General features: G+C 47.5%; 2 protein-coding genes across 5 annotated transcripts; both read left to right on the top strand.

Annotated features, from left to right (window-relative positions):
- The first annotated feature begins 422 nt into the window (after positions 1–422).
- On the top strand, positions 423–11,873 carry LOC124309091 (uncharacterized). 4 transcript variants are annotated; one of them, XM_046772347.1, is made up of 7 exons: positions 423–529; positions 610–722; positions 5,977–6,234; positions 6,307–6,464; positions 6,839–7,410; positions 8,227–10,146; positions 10,328–11,873. In XM_046772347.1, coding segments are annotated over exons 3-7 (2,886 nt in total). In that variant the 5' UTR covers positions 423–529; positions 610–722; positions 5,977–5,999; the 3' UTR covers positions 10,329–11,873. The 4 variants fall into 4 exon arrangements, with proteins under 4 accessions (XP_046628303.1, XP_046628302.1, XP_046628301.1 ...); XM_046772346.1 differs by having other exon boundaries at positions 423–722; positions 8,227–10,083; XM_046772345.1 differs by having other exon boundaries at positions 423–722.
- A 132-nt stretch (positions 11,874–12,005) lies between these two features.
- LOC124309505 (glycine-rich protein DOT1-like) lies at positions 12,006–12,695 on the top strand. Its single transcript, XM_046773177.1, has 2 exons — positions 12,006–12,183; positions 12,394–12,695. The coding sequence occupies exons 1-2, from the start codon at positions 12,006–12,008 to the stop codon at positions 12,693–12,695; spliced, it is 480 nt and encodes a 159-aa protein (XP_046629133.1).
- The last annotated feature ends 2,865 nt before the right edge of the window (positions 12,696–15,560 follow it).

Below are 15,560 nucleotides of genomic sequence, written 5' to 3'. Positions count from 1 at the left end.
CAAACCTGCTCGTTTGGAACCTTCCTTCAACGCTTCAACGATCGATTATGGTAGGAGTACAAAAGATACGATTACGACGTATCAAATCAAATTGTAGAAAATAGGTTCAATCGTCTACCGAGAGCGTCAAACTAGGTTTTGGCACTTTAATTTTTAGGAGTTGGAGGTTCGACGTCGGGTTTCTTCTTCAATTTTTATCATTCTTAGAGGATCAACGTAAGACTTCTGGGTGGTAAATTTCGACTCGGGCACATTCGGGGTGGCATTTCGAAACGACATCAAACTTCCACCCTCGAGAATGACGAACAAGGGCGCCGCCGGTGAGGTGACTGCGAAACGGGAAACGGGGAACGGGGAACGCCCTCCGGGCGAGTGAACCTCGGTGCCCCGCACCGACTCAGTCCTCGAAGAGCTGCGGCGACGCGAGGTTCATTCGGTACGATATTGCGAACGAGGCTCTTCGCCGGGTTGCCGCCTGATGCAGGCTGCGATAAGTGTGGATTTTCAAGTTGTTTTCTTTTTTCACGAGGTGTAGTTTCTCGGTTTTTCTCTGTGTCGTCACGGTATCTCGGTACAATATATAATACTTACCTATAATTTTGGCTGAAGGTGCGATTGGAAAATTGGAGAACGCGACCGCGCTCGGTGAGGAGATAATTATAATCCCGATTGGCGCATCGAGGAGGCTGCGGAGGAGGTGCTTGAATGTTTTAACCAAAAACGTGAGTTGCTTTTTCGCATTTCGCACTCTTCGACTGTTCCGTTTCCGTTCTCTCTTGTTCGTTTCTTAAATTTTTCTCTCCCCGCGGCTGCGTGCATCTTTAATAACACGCAGAGACTGCCGCTGGTCTGCCATGACAGCGATCGCGGTGATCGGTCTATTCTCGGCTCGCTTTTGCTTCGCGACACCGTTAGAAACTGGTCGAGAAGCCGTGCGGCGTGCAGAATGTGAGTATACCGAACGGAATCGCCGAATCATTATAGTCATCATGCGCCAGGAGCAATTCAGATGCTCACGCACTCTTTGTCGCGACGTTTTTACGCCGCCGGTACAAATCTGGAGTCAACGATTTCCCTGACTGTACAACTTAGTCGAACTCATCGCCGTGCGTGATCTCCGATGTGGTGGTAGCCTACTTTCGCTCGCTGCGAGTCGACCCGGGCTAATGAAAAATTTGATTAACCAAAGAAACCTGTTCACCTTTCGCGAACCGTTCGAGCAATGGCGATCCTTTGTGTTGACCGTTGAAACGGTCCCGAGTTCTGATCATGTAGTTATCAAAATCGGCACGATATACACCTTCAGGGAAATTAAACTTTACGAATAATTGAGCCGAGATGAAAAAGCTCGGTTCTCGGTTCGAAAAAACACAAAAAATAAAATCACACGAAAGGAGCGAAAATCATGGTTTCAACAGCAAAACTGTAGGAAGGGATCGGTGAAAATAAATGACATAACCGGGCAACGACCCCGCGAAGGTAATGGTCGGTGGGTGGCGTTGCGATCCGCTGTATCCTTCGAGGTCCTGCAGGATTCCGGACGTTTTACGTAGACAGACCATTATCCGAACGGTCAAAATTCGGAATGATCAAAACTCCGAATGTCGTCAACTCTCCCACGTACGTTACGAAGCGTTTATCGTAACTGCGAAGGTTTTTAACGTCTCGGAATTTTGACCATTTGAAATCTCGACGGTTCAGAGTTTCGACCATTCGGAGCTTTAACCGGCGGCCAATTTCTCTGACCGCTTCGTAACAGCGTGGAAATAAGGTTGATAATGTTTACCGTGAGTGTGAGAGTCACGTGATTCGCGGTGTACCTCGCACATCGAAGGTGTATTACACCTTGGTACACTCGATTCTCGGAAAGTCGTAATTCCCTCACGATCAGTCATCTATGCATGTTGTTTATACGCCGCGTGGCAGCTTGCGCGACTCGCCGAGTATTGTGATACTGCTTCGGTTTCGCCCGTCCTTCGATTAATCCTCCGGCCTCGCCGAGTCGCGTTCACGCGGAATCGTTCGTTCCGCAGTTACGCGTTTTCGATTATCCCTTAGGCACACCTACACGCCTCGCACCGACCGTTGAACCGAACCATTTTTCCTGATTTTTCGTACAAAAACTGATCGGCTACTCCCAAGCTAATGTCCCTGCCGTAATCAAAGTACAATTCTCGAGGACCATGGAATTAACGAGGACCTTTTACAACGGCTCGCGATTCCGTAAGGATCCTCTGGCAAGCACGGACGATTACACGTGTCGAGTACCTATTACGACAGAAAAGGGCCCGAATACCGTTTCGAAGGGATTTATAATCGTCCGAGCGACTTTATACCTGCAGCGAGACCGGATAAAGGTCGTTCACCGATCGGTCGTTGGGATTAATTCGGGATTCCCTTCGCCTCTGTCCGTTTTGTTGCCCTCGGAGCCGCACCTGACCCTCGGGATGCCCGAAAGAAGCAGATTTGGCAGTATAAAGGAGCAAGGTACGCGGCGCAGGCCTCATGGCTTCGGGTTTCTACGGCTTCGGATGGATTTTCTCACGGTGCGTTGGCGGCAAGGAGCAGCTTGCGTGGTTCATTTTATAACTATGTGTTGTTTTCTTTAAGGTTCCACTCGAAAAATTTGTGATAAATACTGAAAAATAAACTGTCCTAAGATCTGGAGGAGCTAGGAAAATATTTAGCAATTAGTAATCGCTACTGATTATTGTAATATTGTTCATTTTCAACATAAAACTGCGCCCAACAATTCGGCAGTTGGCTGTCATCGTCTTTTACCCGAAAGATTAATACTCTCGATGAAATTTGGATAATAGTTTTTGTTACTGAAATAAAAGTATCGCATCACCTTGATGTCCCTGTTTCGTTTCCGGTACTGATTTTTATGAACAATGATTAATCGGACCACGATACGAAAAAAATAAAATAACATACATACAAGCTCGTAAAGTGTAGACTTAAAAATAAATAAAAAATATAAAAATAATTGTTATCGTCCGCTAAATATTTTCCTAACACGTCCAGGTTTTAGGAAGATTTTTTTTCCGTAATTGTAACAAATTTTTTGAGTGGCACCTCAAAGAAAGAAAAAAGTTAAAGAATGAACGACCCTAGCGGAGCACCTTGCGCGAGTTTCAAGAGGGTCTTTTTATTTCACGTGCACCCAGGCATGCGTGTAGTATAATATGGCCAGTTGGACGAGCATCGAGTACGCGAGTTGGGCTATTCGGAGCGTATCCTGACGCAGCCACACAACCTCCACCAGCAGCTGCGTGTGTAACACATGTGCAGCGCGCACGAATCGGGTGGAAAGTAGTTTTCCATTTTTCTTCCTCTTTCTCTCTCCTTCTTTTTTTTTCTCTCTTTTATCATCTTTATTTATTTTTTCTCCATCCAGCCGAAGCTCGGTAGCAGACGCAGATAAGCTGCGGGTGGATCGTTAAATTCAGGGCAACAACAATACCAGATGTATCGGAATGCCAGACCGTAAACTCGATCCGAATACCGACCGCCTCGAGATCGCGTATCCTACTGCATACATCCGAAATGAAATTTGTGCCGCGTTATTTCGGTCACCGCTTACCGAGCGCGGTAGCAGCGCCAGTTTCTCGTTTTCCTTTATTTTCATCTTAGAAAGTAAAACTATCCTCTCGTCTCCCATGCGCGATGCTTAATGCACTTGCGGTGCATGGCCGGCTCTAAGGCTGCGCGATGTACGTATCCCGAGGAATAGGTCATCGCATGCCTGGTGTCAGCGTTGTATTTTCGCACAGCGTCGCGGTGAGTAAACGAAGAGAGAAGGAAACCAACGACAGCGTGATAGTGACAAACGTCGAGACCGAGATAAGGAGCGAAGCGATTGCGTGAAAATAAGAGGAAGAAAAACAACAACATCACACATACATACGTAACGCAGATACGTTATTAATTCACCGCATCATTGCGAGTCCTCGAGCTGTTTGCCAAAGATAAGCACGCGGCGCGATTAGACTCTCTGACCGCAAATTTGCTCGTGATTTATATCGTGATTCACTCAGGATACGGTGCTTTTGTTAACCTCGTGTTTGATACCCACGTGCCTTTGAATCATGGAAATAAACACCTTGAACGAAGATCGAGGGGGACGATTAAGCCGATTGCGCAACAACTTCCCCGCGATTCGTATAACCGATTCATTAAATTCCGGTCGTCGAATTGCGTTTCGAGATATACGTACAATATTGACCGATGACTGGATACACGCGTCCCGGAGAGCCTTAATTATTATTACTACTCAGCCAAAGGGGCAGAGAGAGAGAAAGAGAGAGAGAGAGAGAGATACTCGGGTTCACAGTGTAGAAAAAATATCACACTGTTAAAAAAATTTCCGAATGAAATTTCCTACACTTTATTGCAAGTTTTATTCAAGTTATTTTTCTTTTTTCGTAATTTTTGCTATAAACTTCAGTGAAATCAAAAATTTTCATTGTTAATTTAAGACAAATACACCGTAATTTACATCGCTGAACAGAATTTGTAAATTTGCGACCTGATTTCGAAAATTGACAACTATTTTGTGCAGTAAATTTTTACTTAATTCAAAATCATTTTTAACACTGATACAAACATTCCTCTGGCACTGGGAGGTGCCGGCGAACTTGCTGATCGCTGTCCGCAGGAGTTGGGAATCTGGTGAAGAGAACATGACAAACGTTGAGTCAATGAACAAAAGAAGTTTGAAAAGAAAAAGACTCCGACAACCGTAGGCGTTTTTTGTTTCAATTTATTTATTTTTTCTCGTACAACAACCGTGTTGCGGCCACACCTGCATGCACCTTGCGCAAAAGCGCAAACCTGAGGCTTTGGTGCCGAGGTCCTGATCGAGCGGCGTTCTTCGGAGTTAGAATTTGTTAAAAACAACACGCTTGGAAGTATAACTGTATTTAATTCAACCTTGCTCCGGAGAGGCACGGTAGGTGGCCCGACGCGAAGAGCAAGGCAGGTAGATTATAGACGAGGATTCGAGTCTCTGGGCCTTGCCTCGCGGTGTTACACGCCAGCAGTGGACCGTTACGGAGGATTGCCACAGAGAATCGGGGGAAGGAAACGAGGAGCGAGGGAGGGAACAAGAAGAACGGCAGGTGAACCAATTTCGTTGGGTCCAAGCCGCGAAGCTGACTGAATGACTGAATGACCGAATGACTGAATGACTGTGTCGCGTAGCGCCAATGGAGGACTTCGACGCAATCTCTCTGTATACCAGAATAAACGCGACCGGATATTCCAACTTCCTGCGAGGCGAAATAAGCGAGAGACGCGAAGCTCGAGGTCCTCTATCTCGGATAATAGTCTTGCGGCGCGGCTAGTTTATTCCTGGACACCGCGAGCCCAGCGGCTCCCATTCTAGAGACTAAACGAACCTGAAAACCGGTCGTCGAGAAGCGAGCGAGACGCCGGATGAAACCGCTCGGTGGTTACGCCGGAGGAGGTCGGCTTCTCCGCTCATCGGGGCGAGGAAAGATTGTCTCTACGTTTTTTCCGCACCTTCGACGGTGATTTCCAGGCTGTTGCCGCCGGTGCGTTTGACGCTGGGTGCGGAGGCGTCGTCTGCACGGGGTAAGCGAGAACCGAGAACCACTCCTTCCTATTGAACTCCGTAAATTTAGCGCCTACGGATACTGCACCGGGACTCGCGTGAACCCGGCTGCCCACCGTCGACTTGCTGCAGTCGTGTTTCCACACCGGGATAACAAGGAGTTACAGAGATAGAGAGAGAGAGAGAGAGGGTACTGGGTTGTAGGAAGCGTTGCTAAACCGGTGGAATGCCTGTGTAGAAAGTGATTGCTTCGGATTCGAGCCCAGCCTCGTGGCTGATCGGCTATTACCGATCGGATGAACGATGCACCGTTAATCGCAGCCCCGTGATCCCGCTCTTTGCGTAACCGAGCACCACTCCGGGAGATAATCGCTAAATTGTTGCACACTTTATTTCAGCTGGAAAGTGGTGAGGAGCCAGGATGCGGCTGTTCAAGAGACGCTGCTCGGACACGAGTCCGCAGCTTGTGTCGGCGACGCCGATTCCCCAGGATGCGGTACCGGCTGTCAGCGAAGATCGGGAAGAACTCGAGGCGGAAACGGAGCCGGAAGTCGAGCCGGAAAATTCCGGGAGGCGAAAGTCCGACACCGAGATTGTCCAAGACGGTGGGAACCAGACGACCGCCAACCTCCAGTCCTCCAATTCGGCCAGGAAAGGTTCGTAAATTTAGCCCTTGCCCCTTTCGGAAAACGATCGTTCGTTTTAACGATCATCCCATTTTGCCGCAGGCATATCCACGTGGGGGCGGAAAGTGGGAAGGCGATGGGACCAGCTTAAGAGGTCCGATAGCTCGGAGCTTCTCGCTGTCTCCGGGAGAAGACGTCGACATTGGAGTCCCAACAGACAGGCGGATAATTCCGAGCCCGTTTCCGACGACAAGCGAAAGGTAGATGAATTGAAAAAAGATTATTATTCTTATTCATTGACGAAAAGCATGACTGATGAGCATAATTTTCTAATCTTCAAATATGTTTTACTTTTCGAGAAACACTCTTTGGCGTTATTCAATTATGCTTTGAGATTCGTCGCGCTGACGGTAAAAATCAAGAACATGAAAAGTATCTACCAAATTCCAGAGCACCGAGCTTCCCTAATCAAATTCCGAGAAGCCGTTCGCCTATTCCCGTACAGTGCTTCGAAACCGGGTCAATTTATCACACTTTTAAAGCTTCCCCTGCAGGAATTCGTTGTATATACCTACTCTGAACAAGCCATTCTAATGCTATGTCATTCCTCGTTTTGTTTTTTCTCTCTATTCAGAACTCACCATCGACGGTGGAATTTCTCAAGCCGAAGAGAATCTCTCGTGTGGAATCCTTGAGGAATCTCTTTCGCACCGGAGAACGCAGCACGAGTTCAATCGCTCTCGACGTCATAGCGCGCAGCGCGACGATCAGCGAGGAAGAACCGAATTTTTTGGCCGATCGGTACAGGATGGCCAAGGCCTTGAGCGAGGGAAGCGGCTCGATGATGACCCTGAGGAATGCCGAGTCGCTTGAGGAGGGTGGCGTGAATGGCATCGGGGCGGATTACAGAAACCAGGAAACCCTACGCGGCAAGAAAAACCAGCTGAGCAGGAGCATACAGAACCTTCAGGAGCAGCAGCGCGTCCTCGACTTCATACTTACCAATCAGGACATCCTCAAGACCAAAGAGGGCGAAGATCTCGCAAGGTTCACCCTCGAGGCTGCCAAACGCTGCGCTTCGAACTCCAGACCCTCTTCCATGATCGTCGAGTCATCGAGTCACTCTGCGGCCGCGGAGAATCAGAGCCATCAACTCTCGTTCGTTAAGAGGAATCTCTTCAGTCGGCAATCGGCCTCGCGAGAAAGGTCTGTCGGAGCGAAATGAAACCTTGGGGGGCTCAGACCCTTCCCTTTAGCTGCAGAGAACCAGAAAAATGTCCGTTACATGTTCTCCTCTCAACAGCGGTCGAAGGTTTAAGGTATTATTGGACGGATGTTACCGATAAAAAGTGAGTCTCTCTGAGAATATCGAACAGTTTACGCTGAGATAAGAATCCGAAAAAAGTTAATCACGACCAAGTTGATAAGATAATTCATTTCGAGTAATAATAATGCTAAAAAGATGTTAATAAACTGTTTAAGCAGAAATTTCTGCAACAAATCACTAGTGACATTTTTTTATCTCATATAAAATAAATTCATTGATTTTTCTGAATAACGATGAATTTTTTTGGAATTAGTGGCGATTTTCCATAATTCCGTTTCCAATAATTTTCCATTTTTTCAATTCTCGAAAACTGGTTATTCAAAATCGCCGAAGTTTCCAAAAAAATCATAGATATCCAGAAAAATCGATGAATTCATTTTATACGAGAAGAAAAAATTTTCACAAGAGATTTGTAACACAAATGTTTGTTCAAACATATTATCAACAACTTTTTGGCATTATTACCATTCATAACTAATTATCTTCACAAACTCAGATTTTTATTCTATCGCGAAGTGTTCAATATTCTCACTTTTGGTTTGTCCAATAATACCTTAATTCGATTATCACCAGTATCCATGATTTTCGGATTAATTGCATGTCAGAAACGATGTCCATTGTATAAAATTGTAAATGCCCAACACAGAGTGGATTTCGGCAAAGACGACTAACTGTTTCGTGCTATTTCCCAACAGTGGTAAAGCTGTCAGATCGTCCGCGTCTTCTTCGTCATCGGCATCGTCGGCAGTCTCGTCGATGACACCGCTGAACGGATTGGAGGAACTGATGAGCGGATTAAGAGTGGGCTGCGACGAGAGCGGTTACGATTCCGACAGTACGAGAACAGGAGCAGATTCTCCGGATAGTGGAAAATTAGTTATGCCATTGGCGTCCTCGGGTTCGAACGCGGGATCCGAGAGGACGAATCGGGTGCGAAGCTTCTCCATAACCTCGGACGACTATCACGGTATAGATTTATCGATGGCGAGTACTCCTAAAAAGAACAACAACAACATCAACAACAACAATCCTGGAAGAATAGCGGAAGCTCCGTGTTCCCAGAATTCAGCTTGCCCTCGAGACGATCCTCTCAACCATTCCGCCACGACGCAAACTACGATACTCATGTACGGGGATCTGGACGACGACGACGACGGTGACGAGACGGACAGCTGCGACGAGGACACCTTCATGCCAATGTCACCTTCGAGGTCAGAACCACGGGACGAACTCGCCGACCGGACATTCGCAATGAGCAAAATGTCCTCGAAGAGTTCCGGGATCGGAAGTACAGTTTCGTCGAGTTTCGAGGCTCCCTTGACTCCTCGAAAATCGGAGCCCCCGGTGCCTTTTCCGAACCACCTGCGGCCCCAAAGTGTCCTGTGCAATTCCGTAACGCCGATTAGACCCGGGGCTAAACTGGTCCCGAGAAACCGCTGCAACTCCAATACCAGTCTTCTTCATCTGCTGGACAACGCCGCGTCCCCCTGCAAGGACAGCCCCCCTGCAACCAAGGGCCGACTGCCAGTTGATGACGCGGCTAACGCACCTTGCTACTACAGCCCGAAGCGATCGAGGTCGGGCTTCGAGTCAGAGGAGAATGCGGCTAAGCGTCAGGAGCAGGAATGCGCGTCGGAGGTGACGAGATCGAATGCGAATCCCTCGAAGGGGTTGGTACGCCGAGAGTTGAAGACCATGAAGCTGCTCGTCGAGAAGCCCGGTGGTCTCGGGGTCGCCATCGAGAGGCGCGAGGCCGCGCGGCCGTTTTACGTCGTCTCGAAGGTCGACGCCGACGGGGAGGCAGCCAAGGGTGGGCAGATCAGAGTCGGTGACGAAATCGTCAGGGTGTGCGGTCGCCGGCTACGCGGAATGTCGGCGGTTGAAGCGCGGACCGCGGTTCGAAGCTGCTCGGGTACCGTCGAACTCCAGATCGCCAGGGAGCCCACCTTCGCCTTCGGCGAACTAGGCGACACCTGGGGGGACGTCGTCATGTCCCGGGCGCGCAGCGAGTCCGACGTCTGGAAGCTGAAGCGGCCCAACTCAGGGGCCGAACAGGCCCAATGCGAGGTGGTCGGGGCTTTGACCAAGGACGGGAAGACCGTTTCCGTGAACACGATGGACCAGCTGGAGCCCCTTGAGAAGCCGGCGTCTCCCATACCCGCCAAGACACTTACCGGAATGAAGAAGTTCCAGGTGGTTAAGAAGCGGAACCAGAACATTCCCGGTGCCAATTTCGGCCGACGGGCAACCAGTCTTTCGGTAAACCTGCTCACCGTCACACTGAGGAAGGGTGCCACCAAGAAATTGGGATTCTCGATCGTCGGCGGGTCGGACAGCTCCAAGGGATCTATGGGAATATTCGTCAAGGACGTGATGCAGGGCGGACAGGCTGCCGAGGAGGGCACTCTCAGAGCAGGGGACGAGATTCTCGCCATCAACGGACTACCCATGAACGGACTCACCCACGCCAAGGCCCTCCAAGCATTCAAGGCCGCAAAACCGGGCGACTTGATACTCCACGTCGGACGCAGGGATCCGACTCACAATAAACGGTTCTTAAACAATTCACGACGCACTCTGCTCACTTGTTGCGATAACGAAGCCATTACTTGTTGGTCAGTCAGCACGCTTTCCTATCGTTCTAATCGCTCCTAACATTCTCTGACACTCGCACGCTTTTATCTGCTTCTGCTTCTGCTTTTTAATTTTACTGTATCTATAATTAAGTCTGGTTGACGGTTCGTTCTCATACGTTAATTTATTTTTTTTCTTTTATGCCTCCTTATCTCGTTTCAGATACATCGTTCAATGCAAGTCCTACGACGCGCTGGACAAATTGTCGGATTGTGACGAGGAGTAGACCAAGGAACGGCATCCGAGTCGACCAGCCACTTCACCGAGATTATTGTTTAGTTTTTGACGACGAAGATTAAGTTTTTTGTTTTTTACCTCAAATTTTGAGTCGATCCCTTTTTTTCAAACGCGACAGAGGAAACGATACTACTTAAAACGGTGACGATACGGTGTCATCCTAATTTTTCTTTCTTCTTGTTTTCTTTTTTATTGCGTCGAGGCTTGATATAGAAACTGAATTATTAACACGTATAGACAGAACTAGATTATGTTATCGTATAGCTAAGTTAGATTCACCTTGGACAAGTAGGTGTCGTATTATATTCGTATATTGTACGCTAATTAAATCAAGCCGAGGACTTGACTTGACCATGTGATAATCGACTGTTACTCGTGAAGCGAGATTCGAGTCTAGATCTCAGGAGAGTGAAATTGATTTGATCAATTGGAATTTATTAAGGTGACGAAGAGTTACGTCAGAGAATCTTGCGACAAGTATAAATTGACAAAACATGATTTGAATTCTTCATTCCTATTGTGTTGATATTACCCAATCAGTAATTCTTGCGTATTTCGGTTTCGACCAAAGTGTAATTTTTTTTTTTTCATTCGGACAAAAACAAGTATGAAAGCAACGGTGATGACATTTGTTTCTTTTTTTTTTTTTCTTACTCAAATCTTTCGATACGACGATCGATCGACGGATCGGCGATAACTCGTTGAAGGCATAAAGAATTTATTTCGCTGCCATTTCTTGCTAGACGCGTTGAACTAGCTGATTGGGATATGGTCGGCCGTAAAGCAGTTCACATTTATCACGTGTTTCACGATACTTGAAACACTATTGTTTCTGTGTTTAGAGTGAAATCTGCGTATATTTTTAATTCGAAAATGCAATCATCGATTATTTCCCGTATCTGTACGTACATACGTACATACGTGCATTGTTTACTACATACCTATATTATAATATATATTATATTACATATTATACATATTATAATATATGTACGAATGTATCGATCGATCGATCGATCGACCAGAGGCGAGACAACTTGCGTAATGAAACCGAAATACATTTTTCGCCTCGGTAGGCCGTAAAACGGAATTTTACGCCCGCGCCCGGATCGTAAGATCTTGTTTTACGCCTACGTAGGACGAAAAATACTGTTCGCATCGCGGGCATAACACTTTACACCCTCGTGCGGCGGATCGCACTAGGGTGTAAAAACTTTACGCCCTTGATGCGAAAATAGCTATTTTCTCTCATAACAATTACTTAACAAGAGATTTACCTGTATTAGTTACGTTTACTAAGACTGACATTACGAATGTCTACCTGAATAAAAGCTGTGATACCAACAGTAGTCACTAGTTATTATATTATATCGTACAAATGGTGTTCATTATACGTGGTATCCACGGTGTAGAAATAGTAATGATAATAACAGTAGCAATATTTGTGTTGTATTTAACAGTGAAAATAAAGTAAAACAATGAAAATACCGTTAGTCCTTTCTTCAATTTCATTTTCAAAATAAAATTTCTCTAATCGTTTATTTCGAGATCCTCTACTCCTCGTCAATCGTACAATTAGATATACAGAGTCGAAAAACTATCAATGAACAATTCGATACAGATTGCAATCGCACATGTCATTATCGGGATCAAATTACCGTTTATCATAATCAAATTTTCGCCCCTCGCAGCATACATAATATTTTCCGACTATCCACTAGGTGGCAAGTATTTCCTGCTCTGCGTCGGCGGAGGCGACGGAGGCGACGGAGGCGACGAAGGCAAATAGGTTCTCGACGGCGGCGACGGGGCTGGGATTTTCGGGGGCGCAGGTGTCGGATAGTTATAACTAGGCGTCGATGCCGAAGACGATGCAGACGCGGTCGATTGTGGACGAGCGATCGTCACGGATGGTGTTTTATTGAATCCATAATTCGCCGACGCGCTCGCACTTGCGGAACTCGATGCACTTGCTGGGTGGGATCGAACAGGGGGCAGATATGTCGGTGCTGGTGTTGATATTGGACGCGGAGTTGGACTTGGGGTCGGTGGAGGAGGAGGGGGCGGAGGAGGTGGAGGTGGAGGCGGTGGCGGGGGCGGAGGCGAGGGTGGAAGAGCTGGAGGCAAATATGTTGGTGGTGGTGGGGGAGGAGGCGGCGGCGGGGGTGGAGGTGGAGGTGGAGGCGGAGGAGGTGGTGGAGGAGGTGGTGGAGGCGGTGGTGGTGGTGGTGGAGGAGGAGGTGGTGGAGGTGGCGGGGGTGGGGGTGGGGGTGGAGGCGGAGGTGAAGGATAGTTGTAAGCAGGGGGCTGAGGGTAATTGTAGCTGGGATAATTCTGCACCGGTGGTGGTCCGTATTCCTGAGGCGAGGGTAGAGAGAATTCAACCTTTGGTCTTTCGTAGGAGTAACCGGCCTGCCTGGAGATCCTCTGGAGGCCGAGGCAGCGCGTACAGTTGATCAAAACAAGTATCCCAAACTACGCAGGGAGAAAAAAAATGATCAAAAAATAATGAGAAAAGAAAAAAACAAAAACGGAAAACGGATAACTGGATTGAGAATACACCGATGTCGAAAAGCGAAAAAAATCGCGATAAGGGACCGCGGGAGCTACTCACCCATTGCAACGACAACATAACAATCTCGTATAATATAACGCCGGGTAGACACCGTATCCCTTTGCTTTTATACGAAAAGTTTGCGCGTCGACGGGTGGAAATGAATTACACCTCCTCTCGGAACGAAACCGCAAAACTGATGACATTTTATTAATTCTTATCATCAAGCGGCTCGGCGTTGCTCAAGGTGGTGTTTCCCATTTCTTTTCAGTTTCGTTTATTATTTTTTTTTTTTTTTTCTTCAACAGATCCACGTTTTACACAGCTTGCAGAAAATTGCGACAGAATCTTCGTCCCGTATTCCGTGGACCGTCACGCGCGGAGCTTACCTCGCTCCTCGATCCTCCTCCCTGAAGGTATCGCAACGCGTGGCGCCGTGGCGTCAGAGACGCTGCCGTCGTAATTGCTATTTAATCGATGTGGGTTTGACAATTGCCCGGAGGACACGGCGGTCGAGATGACGCGATGATACCCCGGGGCCACATCGAGACGCAGAGACAGCCGTCGAGGAGAAGGAAGAGGAGGCTGCGGGAGGTGCATTTACGCGGGGAATCCGACGATGCGGCCTCTCTCGGCGAGTAGTGTAATTGGTTTAATTTACTTAATGGTGGTATTAGCCGCTCGTTTCCTTTTCTCGGAATCACACATACCTGCCCACCGTTGCCATTGCGCAGTGCGAGTTAGGATTGGCGCGCGGATAAATGCCGCGAGAGATCGGCTGTTCGTTCCTTCGATGGAAATTTTCCGTACCGGGTTGGCGAGGAGACGGCGAGAAAGGTGGAAAAGGGCCGTTTATAGGTGCGTAGCTCCGTAGGTACGAGGAGTCGGAAGGGAACTCGCGGTACGGACAGATAAAGAGAAAGCGAGAAGCGCGGACAAAGAAGCGGAACAAAAAAGGCCCAGGAATAGAGCTTGAGAGAGAAAAATGAAGCCTCGTAGGAGTAGGAGAAAAACAAAGAGGCGTGCATCGGGCGACGGACGGGTGACTGAACCGTTTGCCCGTGTGTACATACGGCGAGTGGAAAGAGGTGAGAGGGAAAAAGAAAAGGTGGAGAAAGAGCGGCCTCCTAGGCATCAGGACCGCGTCGGTGTCGGCCGAGGAGTCACATCCTACTCCGGAGTACTCTGCAATCATTGGCACGAGAACTCGGGGAGAAGGCACCGGGCTGTCCGGCACGGCAGGATCACGCGAACTGGCTCTATTATCCCTCTATCTCGATTGTCGATGGGGCGGCAGATGGCCGGCGAAGGTGAAACGCGAGCTTTTATGCACTCCCGCAAGCACCCTGGCCAAATCGGCCGAAAACCGCGACCTGCCGCTGTCGCCGGGGAGCGACGATCGAGGATCGAGGGATCCGGCCACTTATCGCTTCGTCCTGCGGCGTAGCGCCGCAGCGCAGTTGCCCGGAACGCTCGCTGATCGCCTCGGGCTCAGGTAGCGTTTCTTGATCCGACCCGGCGGACCGACGGATCACGGCACATTTGAAATGGAAGCGAAGCCGCAGGTTACCCGTAATCATAGGCCAATCAACCTGGATCTAACCATTATATTCTTGTTTTTGATTTTTCCTACCAGTCCTTGATCAATTTCGTCACGGGGTCGTCCACGGTTCGCCACAGCCTGGTTCCTGTACCGAATCCAAATTTAGCGCCTACGTTTGACCCCACCGCGGTTCGTATAAACCTACTTTGAAGGAAACTGAAGCGAGAAATACTACGTTGATTCTCCAAGTCCTAAAAATCTAAGGACAAGGCCTACGTTGAACCTGAAACTCGGCAAATCGGTAAATTTCGAACATTTTTACCATCAAATTAATGGAGATAAAACATACTTCACTACCGTCAAGCCATGCGTAGGAGTTCCTTTAAGGGGTTATACGCAGTTGCGAGGCTCAAAAATAAGGTTTTTTTACGATTTTTTTGTGGACACAGCTTTTATTTACTAAGTACAAGTAATAGTAATTCTGAAAGAGCACACTTTGAAGAATATAATTTTGTATTACTCGTGTCAAAATATTAATGTGCACCGCCTCTGCAGATGATGTCCTGAACGACATCCAAAAAAAGGCGCTCGGCGGTGAGCACGATTTTGTCGGTTTGGATTATCTGAAATAAAAAAAAAAGGTGAATTCCTTTAAAGGATAGATAAATGCAGGTATTGAACGAAGGAATAAACAAAATTTTCATTTTTAACAAAATGGCGGCTATTTGAAAAAAATTTTTAGTTTTCGATGAAAATTTTCGCTTTAAATTGTCCAAAAAAAATAGTAAAAAATTTTGTACATCTTATTCCTTCGTTCAATACCTGAAGAATATATCTAAAAAGATTGTGTCAAAATTTCAGCCCGATTAGTTGAGCCATCTCTGAGAAATCTTGCTCACCGACTCTGAAATGACAGTTTTGAGATAAACGCGTTTAAAGTTTCAGAAGTAGTTTACACATAGGTAAATTTTTTTTTTTTTAAACTTACATGGTATCATCGATTCCAGGGCCATAAGAGGGACCTTGTGCAGGATCCCTAGCTTCGAGGCATTTTTTTAATG

This window comes from Neodiprion virginianus, chromosome 7, assembly GCF_021901495.1.
Source record: "Neodiprion virginianus isolate iyNeoVirg1 chromosome 7, iyNeoVirg1.1, whole genome shotgun sequence".
Taxonomy (NCBI): Eukaryota; Metazoa; Arthropoda; class Insecta; order Hymenoptera; family Diprionidae; genus Neodiprion; species Neodiprion virginianus.
The sequence above is the reverse complement of the archived record's forward strand: the minus strand, read 5'-3'. Positions and strand labels throughout refer to the sequence as shown.